Consider the following 21617-nt stretch of genomic DNA (forward strand, 5'->3'; position numbering starts at 1 on the left):
TCATTTTTAGTCCAAGTTATATCTTTATTTGCGAGTGTACACTTACGAATCTTCGCGTTCCTAATTGTTAGTGATGAAAATCGATATCTACGGCTCAAATGTTTACTGTATTTATAACTTATTGATTCTTTATTCATCGGATCTTGAGTATCTATTATCTTGATATTATTTATTGTTAAATACAGATTTTTATTATTATTATGGTTTTAAAGCCCGTGTTCGCCTTCTGAACAACCAGCCCATCATGAAACAGCCACGGTGCAATATAGTGGCAACGGCTCCCCACGCCTCCATGATCTGTCCGCATCAGAAACCATAATTACCTGAAAGACGGAAAGCAGTGCTCCACAGTATGCTGGTGCTTCTTAGTACAAAGGCGGTATTCACAGCAAAAAGTATGTAAGGTAACTCGAGACGAGAAGAATACACGTAACTCGAATATGAAAACAGATCAGGACAGCTGACCGTCCGTCCCTCCCTCCTCCGGGAAGGATCTTTTATGAGGCCATAAAACTCTAAACTGCGGGACCCTATCATAAAGCATGTATGGACCCAATTCCCATAATGTGGGTTGGGGATATATTTGGCTACAATATTCGAAAATGTACACGAGTATTTCAGTGGTTGCTTTTTCTTTCTCACCTTTCACTTTTCTCTCTTCTTCTTGATAACAAACATTATTCCGAGCGACGAGAACTATCCTAAAATGGAAATACATTGCTTGGCTGCCAAGCCACGGCCAGTCTCCATCTCGGCATACCCAAAATCAATAGATGCCTTGTTAAACCAATCAGAATGATTTTAAATATTTGATATGTAGCAGTTTTATTTAAGCTGGGTTTCAGTAAAGTTTAAGTAAAATCTCAAAGAGCAAGGTCGAGCTTTCGGACAGGTAATGAATTATTGTTCATTAATTATAGAGAGGGAGTTTTAATGAAATTATTGTTCATTTTTTTTCTTTATTTTGAGAAATTGACACACATCTATATATGTGGACTTCATTTACCTAATTTGACAGCCAATTTATAGTCATTGCCATGATTAAGGTAGTTTCTTCACTTGTCTATGAATGTCACTGCCCTTGTAACCAAGCAATTATACATTATTATTGAGTAGGTAATGTCATTTATATGCAGCACTTGAAGAAATATGAAATTGGTTTGGTCCTTAAATGGAGGCCAATCAGGTGTATATATACATATGAATAGTTTGCATATCAAGAAAATAAAAGATTAAAGAGTTGATATGTGTGTGTGTGTAGACTTTCGTATACCACCAATACACACAAATATTATAGCTATTTATGTAATCAATGTTCATATATTTTGTACTGATCTATCTATTAGCCCCCTCAATCTTAGCAAGCTAGGGAAGGACCAACGCAAAGATTGGAACGAGAGATCTGAAACTTCGGAGCAGAGAGACCTTCGATAAACACATCAGTTACTTGCTTACCATTAGAGATAAATCGAACAACAATGTCTCCCAATGAAACATGTTGACGAACACAGAGCAGATCTACTTTAATATGTTTGGAGTGAGAAAATATTAATTTAGTCTATTTAATTATGAGACATGCTGGAAATTTAAATGTACTCCAATAAATGCACTCCGATAATTTAAGTAACTTTTTTCTAAAATCATTTGTAAATATAGTTGATATTACAAAGATAAACTGGTAATTTCCCTTAATCTGACAATATAAAGACAGGTACCTTCTTTTTTTTCTCCCGTAGAAATCCACAAAATCATATTTCTCCGGAAAGAATTTAAGGCTCTGAATTTTTTCACGGTACAAAGGTACATAAAATTTTATCACATGCCTCGCAATTGTGTGCTTAGATGTTTCTTTTCTAATAAGATTCAAATTAATCTCTGAATTCTGATGTGGGAACAATTTAATTTCTTAAAATTGTAGACACATCGTATATATTTTTGCAAAAACCGCAATTTAGCCTCTAAATTTGTTATGATCATGATTAGATCCCTGGAAAAAGATTTTCACTTAGGTACGTACTAATTTCTTAGATTTTTGATGAAGTCTTTTTTTCCATCCAGGTGCTTCTCGTGCAACTATCAGGAGACAGCAAAAACATCTAAAAATGACATTGATTGAATAACTAAAAGGCAATAAATCGAAATTAAGGAACCAAGTAGAACTGTGTAAATCGCGCACCAGTGGACGATGGAATACAGAATCTAGAAAAAAAAAAACACTACTGAAAAGACACCACTAACAACTTGATCGGATAAAATGTGCTCCAGCTAGATTGCCCATGCATGCTTGAGAAAAAAAAAGTAGCTATGTGATACAATGTGCAAGCCCGAGAGTGGCAACTTACACAGCAGTAACATAATTTGCTTCTCTGTATATGTTCAGACAGCTTCCACATATCCCTTGCTTTATTTTTATTTTTTCCAGCAAAACATAACCTCAGCTCAACAATTCTCCAGTATATATGAGCTAGCTGAAGCGTCCCACCAAAATAAATGTATACTTCACGGCAACCTTGTCCTCCTAAGTTTATGAGTTGAGTCGAGTCGAGGGGCGTCGACAGAGAACAAGGTGAAGCTGGCGCCTGGAGGACAGGGGATAGTTGATGAAACGCGTGGTGTTTAGCAAGAGATGCAAGGAGTTAGCTAAAACCTGGGAATAAAGTAAAATTTGCTAGCAGGAGTGAGCACAAGTCAGCCACAATCAACGACGATATCCGATCTTGTCAAGAATCTGATACCCTAAAGAAAAAAAAAAGAATCTGATACCCAAAAGAGAGAGGCCATCTCTCTTGGAGATTCTTCCTCGAGGAAATCAACGAGTGAATGTTTTGAGACAGTCCAAGGGGTTAAAAAGTCACGGCCGAATTCAAATTCAGAAATTATCTTTATTTTTTAGAAAATTATCTCCATGGATAAGGAGAAGTAGATCTTTATTTTCAAATAATCGCCTTCTCCCATAAATTTTTCCCATAATCTTTCGATCCAAAAGTCAAATACATACCGGAAACCCAAATCTGCCCTTGTGTCAATTCGGTAAATTTGTCCCATAGCATGGTGGCTTTTAGATCAAAAAGTAAAAGACATGCTGGAAAGTGGAAACCCAGAAGGCTCCCGAGAACTTTTTGGTCCACTGCAGTGGACAGACACTGGACCCAGATAAACCCGGCCTCGTTTCAAACCACTCGATTCAACATCAACATCCAGTAAGGCCACCACATACTTCAGCGTCAATTATGTGTCGCTTTTGGTTATTCTTCTACGATGAAAAAAAAAATGATAAAGATAAAAACATATTTAGTTGAAAAAAAAAAAATATATATATATATATATATATATATATATATAGATATATATATCTCTAAAATAATTTTGAAGTAAATCCATGTACTATCAAAATATGAGGAACTAGAGAGACAAGTCTGTTTTCATCGCCACCAAATAAAATATAAAAACAATCACCCTATTTTACATATCACTATCAAATATAATTTTGTTTTGATCTTCAATCTCATTTTATTTTCTGTATCTCTATGTCTCTGTCTTTCTATTCGATCCAGGGTTTAAAGGAGCATACCACCTGCTGACGGGCTTGTCGTGAGAATATTTGGGCTTTTTGTGGATAGCCCAATTAAACAAGATGGCAGGTCCTAATATTTAGCTACGTGGGTCGCTATGGATGAAAGAGGCCCCTTGCCACTCCCTATTCATAAACTCCATTTTTATTTTTTCTCAAGACTCATTGTAGCAGAACATCTTCATGAGCAAATTACCTAGAAAATATTCCTGCATCTAGCTTTTGGCTTTACATGAAATTAATTTTCTAATTAACATCAGACGTGTCTAACCCGTCTAGCATGAGCTATCATTTATAGACGGAAAGAATACACCTCTCTTAATTCAAGGCTTAACCTGGAAACAAACATGGATTAATTAATTAAATCAATCAAATCATAACACCCAATTCTCTTAAACATTACTGGAGGACACTGCTTGTACTTTTTTTTTTTTTTTAAGGCTAGTTTACGCGAATCTTAAACCTTAAATCTAATCAGTTGAATAACGCCACTTCGCAGCTTGTATTTAATGCATATGTGGATGCGTCATGACATAACTGAATCACAGAAGTTGATGTGTACGAAGCAAACTCAGATGTCGGGAAGGTATCTTCCAGTACTCCTATGATGTCAGTCCAATCTCTTATCCCTGTCTGATGCGATAGGCAACATCAATCTTCAACCCCTGCCTAAGACATGCAGATTATGATTACCACTGCCAAATGATTCCTTCACTGTTCTTACAATTCCACTCCGATTATTTTTCTAATTTTACAAATCATTTTTCTCCACAATCAGTAAATATTTCACGCATGCAGCTGGCGAAGCATTTCTTGGGATAATATTCACTTTACATTCAGAAAGCGATAAAAAATAAACATACAACAACACGCTTAGATTAAAAAAGAAAAGAAAAGAAAAAAACCAGGTGCGGGGGTGTGTGTGTGTGTGTGTTAGTGATTGACTGCTCGTCGTCGTCGGAAGTAATTCTTCTTCCTTCTTCCTCTATCCCTGAGGGCACAATCTAGCAGCAAGCAAACTATAGGTATTGTTCATTATATTATTCAACTTATTAATATGAAATTCAACTTTCATACGGAAAATTCAAGCCGATAAGAATTTGTGGAAGAGGCTTTCAAACTTTTCCATTTCCTTGCTGGGCAGGGCAACCAGAACATTGACGCTATTCTTGTCTTCGATGTCCGGGAAAAGCAAGATAATATCCTTTCTGTGGTACACCACAGGACAGCTGTACCTGGGGCACCCCCATGGATAGTCCACTTCATCAAATCCTAATTTCCACCATGATGATACCAATAAATCTCCATGAGGAAATCCTTTGTGAATCTCACCCCAATCTATAGCAGACCGCGCGTACTCGTCAGTCATTCTCTTCGAACCCTCAGCCACTCTCTCCACCAATTTAGAGATTGGCCCCTCTTGCAGCTCCTTGGACGTAGCATTTGCGTAAGCAGTTAACACAGCATTTCCAGCATATGATTCTGGTAAAGGAGGGATCAATCTTGGCCTAATGTTGACAGCATAGAGAATTGTTGACACTCTATCGGGATCATGGGCTTCCGATTGTGACAGTGCCTTGCATCTCCAAATATGAGCAGTCACCACATTAAAACCAGAAACGCGGGCACTTGGACTTGTCTTGGCCTTCTCTTTCATGTCGGAGAAGTTGCCGGAAGTTAGCCGGAAAATCTTGAAGTCTAGGGCTTCTTGGGCGGCATCAAAGACTGGAGCGTTCAATTCTTGGCCCAGGTGAGTCTGAAGTTTGACCAATTCAGGGTGAGGGAAGGTGACACGTGGTGGTGATCGAGCTTCTAGGAGTTCACGGTCGTTGCAGGGAGTGACAGCCAGGGGTTTGCCACCAGCCAGGGCAGCCAAGTTTTGTAAGAAGGTCTTGAAGCTTATCCCATCAAATGTTGCATGGCTGGTTGATATGCCCAGTGCAAAACCACCACACTTGAATGATGTTACCTGTAAATGAAGGAGATACATAAATTAACATCGAGAAGAAGTTATAAGCATTTTAGGAGATTCATTCGTATAATGGATTTTATTCTCAATTTAAATATTCATTAAAGAATCGACTGGAAATTGAAAAAAAAAAAAAACATATATATATTTAGAGACCATGTAACTTTCACACTCAAATTCATTTATAAATGTGTTTCAAGCTCTCCAATTCTCGAGAAAAAAATACCTTCGGTATTTGATAGAATCTCGGAAGCCGAAAGGTTACCCAGACCCTAATATGCCTCCTATTTGAACCAATGCATGTGAAAGTTAAAAGAGTCAGGATCTCCATTTGGTGGTTTCGGGTTTGTAGGGTGAGATTCATGAAGGGAGATCGAGGGCTGTCCTCGTGTAACCCATGGAGTCTTCCAATATATTAAAAAATAAAATAAAAAATAACAAAGAATATGCTAGCATGTTACTGGCAACAAAATCTCGATGTGCAGGTGATGGCTAACTCTAATATTAAAATTAGTTGGCTTGATGTCAAGCAATCCGAGGCCATGTTATGTAATCTATTTCTGGGTGAACTTTCTATGCATTAAATTAAAACAGAAAAAGAAAAACTTAAAGTGCAAACTTACTTAGTTGTGGTTTTAAAATCGTGATTTAATTAATTGTGTGTGTGTGTGTGTGTGTAGTCACAGGCAAAACCTGGAGATGTATCTTTTCTATAAAAAAAGTTCAAAGATTTATCGCGACAAAGGCTAATTAAGAAATGCCTTGAGATTAACCCAGAACTTGCGAAAATGCTAGGAGATAAAAAAAATGATGTAAAGTATCAACCCCTAATGGAAAGGATTGCAATAGAGCCATATCCAGTACTGTAAAAGTAATATAAAATTATTTTTAAAATTTTAAGTGATAGTTTAAATTTTATAAATACAAAATTAGAATAATTAAATTGTTATGAGTCTAAATTTTATAAATCTTTAAAAATTAAAAATATGATGTCAAAAATAGTACGCGTCTATGTCAATTTTGAATTTAAAAAACTCAATTGAAAATATAGATTAAAAAATAATATATAATTATTATATATATATATATATATATATATGATAGTTTAATCTTTATGATTAAGATTGTTTATTAATCCAGAATTAAAAAAAGTTTTTGAAAATATGTTATAATGAGTGTGATAACTTCTTCTTTTTTTAATATGCAATTCATTTAATGTACAAAAAACCACATCCAAAACCAACGTTTACATGCTTTTTTATTTTCTCTGAATCTCACAGAAAAAGCAAACCACACCTCCTTGCTTCTTTAAGTGATCACTCCATTTTTCTTCACATGTATTGCTAATCAAGGTAGATAAGTTATTGCTAATCAAATTGCCAAAAGAATGCTCAAACATATATTATATTCATGGATTTGGATTTTTTTGTGTTTATAAGGGAACAGATCGGTCATTTTCAAAATCTCATAATTAATTATGAATTTATTAATTTGGATTAAGTGAGGAAAGTAAAATATTAACCACTTGTTTGGTGTAAAACAATTTACAAGAAAATGTTTTCTAGATATTTTGTGTTTTATTTTCTGAAAACATTTTCTAGAAAAAAATTCCGTGTGTGTTTCCTTTAAAAAAATTTATAAGATGAAAGGTCAATAAAAATTATTGTATAATCAACCTTTAAACTTAATTATTTGTTCAAAAATATTTTTAATTCTTGAAATTATATAAAATATTTTATGAATATTAATTCAATCATAATATTATCAAGCTATTTTAGCTATCATCTCTCTCACCATCACTATCTCTTTTCATTCAATATATTTTCTTTCATCACCATTACAACCACTTTCTCTGTCACCATCATCTCACCAACTAGCTTGAAGAGTTAGGTTGTTTTTATTTTTTTCTTATAATAAATTATTATTTTGTAATTTAAATTCAAATTTTATAAATATAACGGTTATGTTTCTATATAAAAATAAATATATCATTATTAGAGCACTTACAATTGCTTTCTGCCTTTGTGAATGCCACGGATATTTTATTATAAATGCTTTTAAAGTAGCTTATTTTTTGGAATGCGGAAAGATGCGTTTTTGTATTAAAATAATATTTTATTATTATTTTTTAAAAAATATTTTTAATATCAAGGACATTTTTATATGAAAAAAAATAAAAAAATATTAATTTAAAATAAAAAAATATTTTCTTAAAAAAATACTTTTGAAAAAAAAAAAAAAAATAAAGCCTTTAAACAAAACACTTACTATTTCCAAACCAAAAAGCGGCGGGGCATTGATTATTTAGCTACAGTACTCCGTAGAGAGGCGGTACTGCACGGGACGTCCGAGTTAGGGTTTCTCAATTCTCCATGAAATTGGACAGTAATTTGAATTTTAATTAGGCGATCGATCACGTTAGCAGGAGAGATCACTAGTTGAAAGAAGCAGTTAAATTAACAGTATCAGCTAGCTAGTTTATAATCAGTTGACACCCTTACCTGGATAATGCACAGCAGTTTACCGTCTTTTTCCAAGCTATCCGAACTGTTAACGACGAGCTTAGCAAAAGCAGCGTTAGGATAAACCAAGTCCCCGATCTCATCCAATGTACACTCACTAGAGGCCACCACGAAGCCAGCCCCGGCCCCATTACAATCAACCTCCAAACGACCTGTTCTGGCGTTCAACTTCAATCTTCCAGCCAAGAAATCATATGGCACCAGTATCTTCTCGAGCGCATCTTTTATTTTCTCGGCCACAGTCTGAGGAGGAAAGTCCTCATGGGATGCAAAAAAATGTACCGTTTCGACGTTGAAATTGAGCACTTGGTCGATGTTCGACAGGAACATGGATTTCCTCTGAGCTGTCTCTCGGTTTGGAAAAACCAAACACGAGTTTTGGATCGAGACCTTAAGGTCTTGAAGGGGAGGAGGGGTTTCCTGGCACTGGATTCCCATGATCAATCTGGCTTGGTTTGGTTCTTGTGAAGGTCTGTGTGTGTGGGAGTGTATATATACACGCGCGCGCGCGCACCATAAAGGATTGTCGACAAATATTTGTCAGTACTCATCGATACACAACAGGTGTTATCCCACGTGAATCAATGGGCTTTACCGGCCGGCCATTAAATATATATACGTGAAAGCTGTTGCTGTAGCCCTTAGATCTTGTGGTATCGGCAAATACATGATACGTCAGTGTTTCAAAAGGGAAGGCCACGTATATAAATGAGCTTGGTGCATGGTAATTATAAACAAATTGAGTAGGTAGCTAATCAAGAAGTGGTTGATAAGTAGATTTAAGAGATAAATATTGTGGGTCTGCATTGGATTGCTATAACATCTCAGCTCAACGAGTATCAGGAATCTGTATGTATGTATCAGGCAATATTTAAATTACAGTACAATTAGTTTAATATAATGCAATCCGTCAAAAAAAAAAAAGGAAAGAAAACTAGAACGGTGGGGAAAATTCACGCCAGAACTCCAACCACACGATCAATGAATCCCAGCAAGTCAAAAGGGGACCCAGAAAGTCTAAATTAAGTCGTACAATTATAAATTAGTCACTCAATATTGTCGGTGTAAATGAGTTTCTTTTAAGAGTAGAGTCGTAGACAGTTCAGTTTCCTAGCTCAGTTACGAAGAAGTATTATTCTTTGGCATTGCGGTATAACATATGTTTAAAAAGATTTTAATTTTTTTATTTTAAATTAATTTTTACTTGTTTTTTCAATTGTTTTAATGTTCTAGAGTAAAAAAAAAAAAAAATTACTTTGATGTATTTTTAAATAAAAAATATATATTAAAAAACAACTTGTAGGAGTTGTTAGGAGTTTTAAATTATTTTTTTATAATAATATATCAAAAAATATTAAAAAGCATTGAGAAAAATTTAAACGATCTAAAAAGTACAAACCACATTTAATTTTAACAAAAAAATAAAAATTTCGAAATTAATAGAAACTTGATTTGCACCATTTTTCAAACATGTTTTTAAGCAACAGTTGATCGAGAAGTTTTGCAGATACAATGGCAGCTGACAGAGATGAAACTCGTCAATCAGTACTAGATTTTTTTGCTAGCTTTTAAGAAAACGGCAAAGCTAAAAATATATTTTAAAAAATAATATATGTTTGCGGGTTGTAATGCTAAAAACAACTGAACCTACTACATTGTATTTTTCTAAAACAAGGCAATGTATAGGTTGCCATGCTGGATCAATTTTTTGAAAAAAAAAAAATAGTTTGTACTATTTCATACACCGCAGCATGTGTAGTTTTTTTATATTGTTACTCATAGTTCAATTTAATGGGATGAGCAGCAAACCATGAACATGTGCTATTTTCAAAATATTTTATGGGTTGTGTTAATTTTTTTTTTAATATAGTTATTTTAATTTAATATTTTGAGTTGTGGGTTTGACAATGTAGTTTAGATTGATCTAGATTATTTATTTTTATTTTTTTTTATTAAATTACCTTGATCTCATTACTCAAATCATGAATTTAACAGGTTAATTAAAGTTGTTTTTTTTATTAATTTTTTAAAATTTTATCATGCTAGATTAATTAAAAATTAAAATTTATATTTTATTTTAATTTATTTAATAATTACATCTTATTTTTTTTTCCCCGCCACCTAGTTTATCGTTGTCCTTACAAAATCCTAATCATACACTCCATAAATAATTAAGACGGCCTAACTCTACCTTCCCTATTAAATTTATGTGTAAAAAAGCAATGGCCCAAATCTTCTTGATCACTCGCTCTTCTCAACCAGCCACTCGTTCAGATTAAAACCTTTCACGAGTGCTGACAAGAGTTCCTCCCATAACTGTCATAATTCCATTCTCCTAGGCAACTTTTTCTCGGAGACCAAAAGCACTCAATTCCATTGCAGTTAGAGCTGCGACGGGAGTCACCCGACAGCATGTTCTGAATTCCTCGCGGTGGGGCTCGCACATTAATTAGCCGTAGGTGGACGGAGCATTGCCTGGACTCTACAGAGTGGGCACATATTCATCACAACTCGGATGATGCCACCACCAAGCACGGAGAGGCCTGTCGTTAATGCTTGCCAGCTACAATTTCGGCTTTAATGAGAACTGTTAGCCTTTCAATTTCTTTAAACTTGATTGATTGAACTGTATGATTGAGGGGTGACGAGGACCGTTTAGCATCCGGGTTTCTGAAGCTCACAGATCGTCTTATCTCTTTGTTCGTTTCTTTTATGAATGAATCACTTTTCTTGATCAAATCATCAGGAACAGCTAGAGTAGGAGCCAGCCAGTCATTGCCACGAATCATTACAGCTATTAATATCTCTGTACTATCTCCTTCATTATAAATAAATGCAACATCTTGTGCAATGACCGCCGTATGAAACGGGCAGCTTGATCGTTTTCGACTGCTCGATGCTGGAATTGAAAAGCTAGCGAAATTAAACAGTACGAATTCAGAGTAAATCTCTCCATGTTTTTTTTTTTTTTTTTTTAATACAGAATTTTATTTCTGAAATATATTCAAAAAAAATATTATATATATATATATATTTATCTTTATGTTTTCAATCAAACACGTATTACCATGTATCTATTTATTTTATTACAGGACACTGATCAGGAACTAATCTCTATGTCGAGACATTTGCTACTTCAAATGAAAACTTCTATCCTCACCGCTCAAGTTGTCTCAACCTCTTTTTCATAAATAAAAATACCACGAAATTGGGTATGTGATATATGGGAACCTAGCTAGTTCATTTTTAACTTTTTTTACATTTATATATATTAAATAGCTATTTGACCCATATCGGGTTGTGAATATTTTTTCATATAAAAATTGAGTATATGTATTTTTTTACATAAAAAATTATAATTATAAATAAAAAAGTTTATCAAAACATTTAATAATTATCAATGCAAATAAATAAATAAATAATCGTAAACAATAACTAAAAAAAATGAAAAAAATTAAAAAATAGATTTAAATTAAGATATTTGATCTCATTTTACATTTATCCATTTGTGTTCACGAACTTGTTTATTAAATCAATAAAAGATAATATAAATAAAAACATATATGAAACTAAGCAAATAAAAATAAAACATTATGCATGTCTAAATATACTAGAAATATTATTTTAAAGTAAATATTTTTTCACAAAACAAAACTTACTTGTATAAAATAAAATATAAGATGAAATAAAAAGTCTGTAAAAATAAAATGCAAAACAAAATAATTTTTTTAAAAAAAAACTTTACCCAAAAAAAAACTTGTAAAATATCTGGCCAAGGTAATAAGACCGAAAAAAATTGATAGAAAAGAAATTAAAGGTAACAACATGACCATTTAAAAAAATATATAAAATGAAAAATGTAAAATTAGTAAGAGAAAATGCAGACAAAAATGATTCTTAACCATATTAACTCTTAAAACTCTCGACCTGTGTCATTAGATTGGAAACATGACAAATGAAAAAAATATAAAGCTCGATCCTGGACAAATCAAACACCAAAGGATGTAACAAAAAAAAAAATTCAACCATGTAAAAATTAACATTAAAAGAATGAAGGTGAAATCCAAAATTAAAAATAAACTTGAGGGAATAAAAAAAATTAAATTAAAAGATAAAAAAATTAAAATACCCCTACAGGTAAGATTTCTATTCTTTTCATTTAAAGGAGAAAATGATAATTTTACTATAGCATAGCATTCAACAGTAAATTATATTTATGACTAAAATAAAAAAAATCCAGGCCCTATAATTTTATGCCTAGTATAGTACGTAGCTCCCTTAATAGCCATGCAATATTGTAGCCGAAGAAATTATATGGACACAGTTAATCAAGGGAGGGTATTGAAAGAAAACATTGGGCAAGGATAAGTTAGTTTTTAAAGGCATGTATATATTTTAACCTGATTCTGTATGCTGAGTAATTTTAGCTATTCCTGACGAATTAAACAGATTTATTCGGAGAAAATCGCCTCTACTTTAAGCCATAAACGCCTTAACAGATGACTGGACCTGGTCACATACAATACAAACTCTTGTTTCCTGTCTTCGACAATTTCAAGGTATCTTCTGTTTCTCCATGCTTCCCAAGGCCAGCACCGAGGCAGCGGGTTCCTGAATCCTATCTTCATCACTGCCAAGTAATTAGTTGAATGAAAGCAGCTTAAAGCTAGCAGGTTTAGGAGCCAACCCATTGGTAATATCTAGCAAGTGTGTGTATATATATATATATATATATATAAAGAGGACACCGCAGTATAGAATGATACTCGTGCAGGGCAACCGGAAGACATACACTCCTTGGTGGGGGTGCAGCCTTCACAGGGGATTCTTGCACCCAATTGGTGGCTATCACCAATCTGGGAAGAAGTGTTTGGCTAAATCTGGTGTTCGGTCGCTCTGTCCATCATTTATGCCCTATAACCTCACTCACCGAGGATTTTATGGCTGTCATATCATCAGGCAATCAAGGAGAGAATATCGAGCCGAACAATGAATTTTAGTTCCACAATCTATTCAAATCTACGCATTGTTTATGTGATATCATGAAACATAAACAGTTCAAGTAAAAAGGAAATACAAAATTGCTGCTCCCCAAAACTTCTTCAAATGTCAATCAAATACACTATAACCACTCTACTACTTATTACTAATTGCATGGAATATACATCTCCAATTACATCACCAGCGGTCCTCAATCGCAGAGATTTTGCTAAGCCTGAATTTTGATGCATCAAACAGAATTAATCATCTCAGAAGCGTATGTATTATGTACACCCGAAACACCTACAGCCAAAAAAGATAAAACGTCAACTAAAGAAAAGAAACCAAGAATCATTGCCTATGACAAAACCCATTCACAGCTTCATATTTTGGGGGTTGGACTGGTTTCAACTGGGTCTCAGCTCCGTGTTGAAAACTGGAAGACAAGAAGTTGACCACCGTGTCTATCACTTGATTGACTTTGTAGTTCAGTGTGTGCAAAGGTGGCTTGTTTGAAAACCAAAGGCACTGCACCATTTCAACTGGGTGTCAATTGATGTAAACTGCCATTTGGTCCCCAAACAGTTTGTTTACAGTGTTCATCGAGAGAAAAAAAAAGCCAGTAGACACAAAGTCATGCAAATGAACTTGAAAAGAAAACAGATTTTAACCAAATGCATCGTAGAAAATGCCCCTTGCAAATGAACTTAAAGGACTCCTGAACCTTGCAAATAAATAATAAGCCATAGGGATCCTGAACAAACACCAACTTTTCAGTTTTATTTAAGTAACTTGGATTGATGTGTAGCAATTACCTATTTCAGCAATGTTACACAGTTTCTCCTGTCTAGTTCCGAAGATATACCAAAGCTGGTTCGAAGTACTCACTGTACTATCTATAAACACAATAGCACTTGAAAGTAATGTGCTTGTTGGGACACATGCTTTTGAAATGCGAAGTAAATGAGCAGAGGTTTACCAAATAGCACATTGCAAATCTTAAACCTTTCACAAGGTCAAAAGCTACAAGATAATGAGTACGGCAGAGTTCAGGATTCAGAGGGGCTTACAAGTTTAGTGACACAAAGCTTGAGACAATTTTGAGGCTTCCGGAACAAAATTTTGCAAGAATATTGATGATTACATAAAACTGAATTATACAGCAGCTAGAGCCATCACTCAAAGCAACATTGCTTACTAAAACGACAGAAAAGTGACCAGTCAGTTTCCTCACGCAGGTGTGATGTGTAGGGGTTTCTATGATTCTTGAACCAATATATTGATTCTTGTTTAAAAAAAAAAATACAAATTAAACAGAGATATTTATAGAAGTGCAAAGAACTCGAATAGAAATGAGTACCTCTAATATGCACAAAGTATTTTGTTCCAAGGCATATGATCAATGTCCTGAGCTCCCTCCCAATCATTGATATTACCAGATTTTTGTCCTTCATCAACAGCTCTAAGGCATACACATTGAAATCAAGAGCCTTGGGAAATTTTATCCTCCTTGATGTGATCTTCAGATACATTTTCCTTCAGTGCAGCCCTTCTTTTGGTTTGGATTTGGCGGACAAACTCTGTGACTATCACATGCAATTTAGGAGCAAGCTTACTCGGTGAAGAGACACCGAGACCTGCCTTTTTCAAGGCTCTTGCTACAAGTCTTTCAGCCTTTTGACAATGCATTGGGCAGAGGGAGGGGACAGTTGATATCAGAGCTGGTTTCCCACAAAGTACACGCCTTCCCTGTGCACTGAATATCAAGGAGTACAGTTAGGATACAAATATCCAATCATGCTAAAGAAAAAGCAATATTTGCAATGAAGAAAAAGTAGGAGTAAGCCACAGGTAATGACAACATCACTCCTCTTGTAGCAATGTATTCTGAACGACACAAATCAATATGAACATCATACTTGCTTTCATGGTGTGTGAACTTAAAATAAAAGTTAAAACACAATATTAGTGCGTAGCTGAACATCAATGTCCTATGCCAGAACCTAATGACATGTTGGTACAATTAAACTGTTTAATGTCAAAACATCTCTCCTACAAGTGCACTCTTGGTTGACAAACATATTCATAACCGTTTAGCACACTGCCTTCCCAGTCCTTTTTGGGCTTGTGATTTCCACCTCACTCAATAAACCAAGCCACAACTTGTTTGAGGTGCTCTAAATCAATCTCCTTCCAAGCAATTGCAACGAAATCTTTTAATATGCTTGTGATATATTAAAATGCATGCATAGGAGAAGAGAGATGCAGGAAAATCTTTTTAAGGAAATCTCAAAAACAGGATAACTAATTTTTTGAAGAGCAGAGTCACCACCATTGCTTTCTCCAAGAATGATTTGACGCCTAATCAAATCCATCATTTGAAAGCAATTTTTAGCTCAACTTCGTTCCCATAAAAGGTATAAATACCCAAAGCACATGTTCCAAGAATAATTGATCATAAAAGTTGTCCTAAACTGTCATGATCATTAATTTCTGGTTTATACTTGGCATCCTAGACTCTTAAAGAAAATAAACCAGCGACCCTTAGAAATCCTTAAATAAACAGGTCCTGCGCTTTACTCACATCACAAAAATGCCTTTACATTACAGCAAAAGCAGATTATGGTTTTCACTTGCTTATAGAGATGCAAACTCGTGATACAATACCTTAAATGTTGTACCCACATGAGTTCACACAAAAGGGTCATATACAACAAAAAGTCCAATTTCCAAGAGCTGAAAACTAATGGGAAAAGGGCCAGATATTTTTCCCATGGCTTAATCAATAGCATATATATGTCTATAGAAGTAACAGAATATGCTGCAATCAACAATTTGAAAAACATCTTAAATCATCAGCCTAAGTTGACCAGCAGAATAAAAAATCTTCATAAATATATCCTAGCACACACAAACATTTACACAGCAGTCAATGAAAAGGTGCACAGGTTTTCAAAGAGAGTGAATGAATAATACTACTTCGAAACCACAAAATGCAAGACGCCACCTTTTTATTCTTCAGTCTATAAAGCAAGACACTATTGCTATCTAGCATGGAAGATCACCATATTAAACAAAAAAATCAACATGTAGGCCGTGCAGATAGTATGTTAGTTAAGATGGGCTTTTGACTTTTTTATATTCCAAGATAACATACATACACAAATGTAGAGTTAATTTTCTTGTCATTCTCGTTTCACAATAAAAATCATGTCACTCTTATTTCTCAACAATGTTTGCATTTGTTTCTCATCCTTAACATTCCAAATAATCAAGCAAAGACTCAAAACCATCATGTGAAGCCAATTAGACATGTATTTACACGTATTGACAAAAACAAGCATCCAGGAGATAAAAAGCATCCAGAGGAAAAGGAAATTGAAACTGATCGGACGCTTAAACCCTAATCACCCTAATCTTCGTATCATTTTCTCGTAGTTAACATTCTCTGAAGCCAAAATCCTATCCGAGTTAATACATTATCAGCTCGTACAGAATCCACAATATTTACCTCACTGTCCAACATCTTACGTCTTAATACACAACCTAGTAAACAACTTAAACTAGCCCAAACACAGCAAAACCGTAAGAAATTCAAACAAACAAAAGCAAAAATAATGAATAAATAAATAAATAATCATACCTTTTAACAACATAGGCGCAGCCTTTATAAAGCTTTTGTTTAGAATCCGATAATATATGTGTATAACAGAACGTCGTTAAAGCCATCGCTCTCGCTTTACACCCACTAGCCGAGCATTTCCTCACCCCTTCCTCCTCTCTCTCCTCTGCCTCCACTTCACCGCCGCCATTAATCCCTAATTTCGTATTCCATTCAAAATTCTCTTTATCACTGTTAAGATCTCTCTTTCTTTTCTTGTTTTTCTCATCTTCTTCATATGGACTTTTCCCATGTATCCAGTAATACTCTTTGTGTTTGATTTTAAGCTCTTCCATTAAGGTCCAGTAATGGGCTCGGAAGATCTGAGCGAGTTGCTTTAATCGGCGAGATCGCCGAGTTAGGAGTTCTTGGTGAGTTAGGTACGCTGAAGATGAGAGAGCCGCGTCTTCATCTGCGCCGTCGATTCTGATGGGATCGGAAGGTTGTGTAGGCGGAGGCGGAGGTGGTGAAGGAGGGTTGGCCATGGGTGAGTTGGGACTTGGGAGTTTGCGCTTCAGTTGGAAGGAAAGACGACTAGTAGTGTCCTCATGTCGGTTGCGGTTTCTTTTATTCTAATTTGACAATTATTCTACATTCGACTTTCATGGTTTCGAATTTTCATTATCGCTCTATTAATTTCGAAACGTTGCAATGTAGTTCACAATCTTGAGCAGCGAATAAAAGTTGATGAAAAGTCTATTTTTAAAAACACTCTATATGAAAAAACAACAAACTCAATTTCTAACTAAACAAATATTAAATTTTAAAAAATTTAAAAAATAACTACACAGAATGGTACAGAACAAAACAAAATTAAAAAAAGAAGAATCAAAATTAAAATAAAAAACTAAATTAAAGAGCAACTATAATTTTTTAATTAAATAGTGAAATTAAAAATAAATAACAAAAAAATCCAGGAAAAATAAAAAGAATAAGGATTAAAAAAAAACATATCACAAATTAACAAGTTGAGATTTCATGGAAGGGTGGGGAAAAAATAAAAAATCAAAAGAAGAGTGGTAGAAGTTAACATCTCAATAACTACGAGTACGACTCTGGATTTTTGAATGGTGAGCTTGATTTCAAGGGAAAGAGAGAAAAAGTAGGAGGGGAAAGAAAATATATCACTGACATCACAACACCAATAACCTCCCATCAGGAATATCTTGGTGCGCAACGCTTCTATTATGAAAGTTGGTTTTCAGTGCATATATATATATATATATAAAGATTAGATTACTTTTATCCAAATTGTTTATGACTGTAAAAAAAATATAAAAAAATAAACATTGCAAGTTAGTTTTAAAATTATTTTCTTCAAAAGTGTTTTACCCATACCATGCTTTTAAAATACAAGAAGATGTATTCCGTGCTTTTAAAATACAAGAAGACGTATTTATTTTGCTAGTTTGAGAATATAATTATAATTGTGGTTGTGGTTGTTTTTTAAAGTGTTTTTTATTTAAAAATATATTTAAAAAATATTTTTTACTTTTTAAAAATTATTTTTGATATAATCATATAAAAACATTAAAAAAATATTAATTTAAACTAAAAAAATTAAGTTAAATTAAAATTTTTAAAAATATTTTTAAAATATTTAAATATTTTTTATAGCTATTTCAATAATTTACTACAAGAATAACACGTAATTTACAAGAAGATGTTTTTCCAAGAAGTACTAGTTTTTGTTACTCAAATTAAAAATAAAATGAACTAAACATGAACCTCAAACTTACAAGTCCAAACAAGATATTTTCTGAACTCAAGGATCCAAAATACAACTTATCCTGTATTTTATTTAGTTAATTTTTTATGGAGATATTTTACTTTATCTGCACTTAAAAAATAATAAAAAAAGCAACAGTGCACTTACCATGCCCTTGCATTTTTCTAATTCCGAGGCAATAAGAAAGAATTCTGTGAAAAATTCTTAATCACTTGTTGGTGTTTTTTTTATTATTTGTTAATGTATATGTATTTTAATTAATTCTATAAGTTTTAAAGATAATAATTATATAAATGGTCTGGTTAGATTACGTGTAAGAACAACATTGCTTTTCTATCATATTTAACTGGCTTGAGTTGATTATTTTTTTCAGGATAAATTCAATTATATTTTCAAGAAAAAAATTAACCTGTACAATATGAAGTGCGGTGTTGCTTTTAATCAATAAATTATTAACTTCAATTGTTAATTAACTATTACTGGTTTACAAGAATTAACTCTCATGCAACTCTCCTTTTTCAATCCTGTATCAAAAATTACTCGTTCATTATTTTTATGAACAAGTTGGATTTTAAATAAGAATAAAATTAGTTGTTCGATGATTTTATAAGATAGAAACGGTCAATCGATGAATTTTTTTCTCCTCTCGGACAGAGTGAAATTTGGAAGCACATGTATGTAGCTGTCAAAGTTAAGTGTGTAACTTGACAGAAACAACAAAATTGACAGGGCAAACCGAAGTTTATCTTTTTAAAAACCCACTTCTCTTACAATAAATCATTTTAAAAAAAAAAATTACAAAAAAGTATTATTTTCTCTTCAACAAAAAGCCAACAACCAGCAAGGGGGGACTTCTGATGACTGAGAGGCCTCGAGGCTGGTCTGGAGCATAGAAAAGCTAAAATGGGAAGGACACGAAGAACGGGAAGGAAGACAAGACCTCATGGCGGTGGAGTTGTTACAATAGATCTTGAGTCTGGTAAAAAATTCCCCCCTTTTTTGTTCTACCAAGTCATGTTTATTAATTTTTATTTTTCATTTTTGTTGTTGATGTCTGTTGTTTTTCATGAATTGTATGAAAAGTTAGTGTTTTGTTGTCTGGATTATCATGGGTTTGCAATCTGTGTTCTTCTCAGCCATCCACAACACTAAAACACAAGTAAAGCTTGAAGCTTTAACTGGACTAGAACTCCAGGACTTGAAAAATAGATAAATTAATTGAAGTTGCACATGTATTATTAGTTGAAGTTGCACCATGGGTTTTTCACTGTGGAATTGTTTGTGACCCTCAGAACTAGAAGAAACCCACAAATGATTTGTTGATTCTACTGGATATGAACTATAATGTTCTTTGCTCATGGCTAGCCTTTGGAAATTCTCATGCTCACGATAGTTAGTCTTAAACCATCGAGGTATTTGTTTATCTTTCTGAACAAAGTCTTTTTTCTTGATATATATATATATAACACTGGACGGCTGGCCAAAACCATGTCAAAAGATTGAAAGAGTTTTAACAGGCTAGTCTTATTGTTTTCTAACTAACATGATAATTTGTATACAGGATTTAGAAATTCTAGATTTCTCTGCCCTTTACCAATCCATTTGCTTAAGTTTTGCGTGAGTGATGAATTGTGAAATTTGACTTGTGCTTTTACAGAGGGTTGCACAGATCAACCTTCAAAACATCGCACATGTTGGAAGCATATCCAAGCTCTTATGCATGCTCGAAGAACGAGGATAACCAAACAACAAGTTGAAGAGATTGAAAGCTTTAAATTAACATCCCCATGCTTTTTACAGACAATTCCTTGCCGTGAGCGATCAAAGAAAAGATTCAAGCGTAATAATGCAGTCTCAAAACTGAAAAAAGAGCTAGATAGTGTTTCTTTCAACTGCTACATGGAGTAAGTTGTTCCTTCCTACTCTGGTAAGGTAGACTGATTTACAAATTTATTGACTGTGCTATCTCTCTGGAATGTGTAGAAATTTGTGGAAGAGCTTCTCAGAAGACAAGAAGATGTCCTTCGCATACCTTGACAGCTTATGGTTTACCATGTATACAGATGCATCCTCTGGAGTGAAAGTCCTGGAATGGATCAAGAGGAAACACATCTTTTCAAAGAAATATGTTCTTGTTCCTATTGTTCGCTGGTAGGTATTTCTGTTAGCTGGTCAACTTGATATCTTGCTTTGTGTTAGTGCGTACGATTTTACTGCTTGAAATCGTTCTCTTTAGGTGTCACTGGAGCCTCTTGATCTTCTGTCACTTTGGTGAGAGTTTGCTATCAGAAAACATAACACCATGCATGTTGCTACTGGATTCACTTGAGATGGCAAGTCCTAAGCGGCTCGAACCAGACATAAGAAAGTATGTGTTATGCTTTTGTGAAAACAATTTTTTTCTTTCCAGAGCATAGTAGTCAAATATTTGTTAGCGCTCCATTTCCAGGTTTGTATGGGACATCTACGAATCAGAGGGCAGGCCTGAAAACAAGCATATGATTTCTCAGATTCCATTATTGGTGCCTAAGGTGAACTTGGCATTGGTCCTTGAAAACTTCCTATTTATAGCTGGTTGGATATTCACTCACGTTTGTTTTTGGAATTTTCCAGGTGCCACAACAGAGAAATGGTGTAGAATGTGGCAACTATGTCCTCTACTTTATAAATTTGTTTGTGCAAGATGCTCCCGAGAACTTTCACATGGAGGGTTACCCTTATTTTGTAGGTTTTTCCTGTTGCTGGCACGTTTATTAAATGAAGCAAGTATCGTGTGTTTTCGTGATTGGATGTTATTTGCTTTAAACTGCAGATGAAAGACAATTGGTTCAGTCCTGAAGGATTGGAGCACTTCTGCGAGAAACTTGAATCCCTTGAAAGCGATATCCTTTAGTTCTACAAGATCTAACATTAATATTATCATTCCTGTCGCTTACAGCACTGTTTGCTTGTATTATTCTTGGTTATATGATGAGATTAGGGGAAGACAATGATTGGTCAATTGCGCAAGAGGTGTATATATTGCAAGTTCTGCTCTAGGTTCCTAACTATTAGTATTTCCTTGATGTATTACATTTACTGTATAAAAAGCTATCATGAAGATGTAATGTAAGAACAAACTGCTGCAACAGTTAAGATTAGCAGCGCCAATTAGAAATTTGAGAACTAAGGTACTAGGTTAGTGA

The 21617-nt window shown here is 34.1% G+C and overlaps 3 protein-coding genes across 8 annotated transcripts in view; 1 reads left to right on the forward strand and 2 right to left on the reverse strand.

The window, feature by feature from the left end:
* LOC118043150 (uncharacterized) overlaps positions 1-17289 on the reverse strand; it is a 29364-nt gene extending 12075 nt beyond the window's left edge. Inside the window, exons 1-4 of one of the 5 annotated variants that reach the window (XM_035051014.2) lie at positions 16686-17289; positions 14403-14798; positions 14113-14239; positions 13040-13345 (exon numbers count right to left, since the gene is read on the reverse strand). In XM_035051014.2, coding sequence (XP_034906905.1) covers positions 14525-14798; positions 16686-17188 — 777 coding nt within the window. In that variant the 5' untranslated portion in view covers positions 17189-17289 and the 3' untranslated portion in view covers positions 13040-13345; positions 14113-14239; positions 14403-14524. The other 4 variants (XM_073411875.1, XM_035051013.2, XM_073411877.1 and 1 more) reach the window with 4 other exon arrangements.
* LOC118043146 (acyltransferase GLAUCE) lies at positions 4060-8674 on the reverse strand. Its single transcript, XM_035051008.2, has 2 exons — positions 8042-8674; positions 4060-5540 (listed from the first exon to the last, which is right to left on the reverse strand). Exons 1-2 carry the CDS (start codon positions 8498-8500, stop codon positions 4656-4658), a joined length of 1344 nt encoding a protein of 447 aa, XP_034906899.1. The 5' UTR covers positions 8501-8674; the 3' UTR covers positions 4060-4655.
* Positions 17290-19198: 1909 nt separating the features above from the next.
* LOC118043151 (ubiquitin-like-specific protease 1D) lies at positions 19199-21617 on the forward strand. Of its 2 annotated transcripts, XM_073411651.1 has the most exons (8): positions 19254-19411; positions 19725-19844; positions 20090-20336; positions 20416-20583; positions 20669-20800; positions 20882-20963; positions 21046-21156; positions 21245-21617. In XM_073411651.1, exons 3-8 carry the CDS (start codon positions 20149-20151, stop codon positions 21323-21325), a joined length of 762 nt encoding a protein of 253 aa, XP_073267752.1. In that variant the 5' UTR covers positions 19254-19411; positions 19725-19844; positions 20090-20148; the 3' UTR covers positions 21326-21617. The 2 variants fall into 2 exon arrangements, with proteins under 2 accessions (XP_034906907.1, XP_073267752.1); XM_035051016.2 differs by lacking the exon at positions 19725-19844 and having other exon boundaries at positions 19199-19411.

This window comes from Populus alba, chromosome 10, assembly GCF_005239225.2.
Source record: "Populus alba chromosome 10, ASM523922v2, whole genome shotgun sequence".
In the NCBI taxonomy this organism is placed as follows: Eukaryota; Viridiplantae; Streptophyta; class Magnoliopsida; order Malpighiales; family Salicaceae; genus Populus; species Populus alba.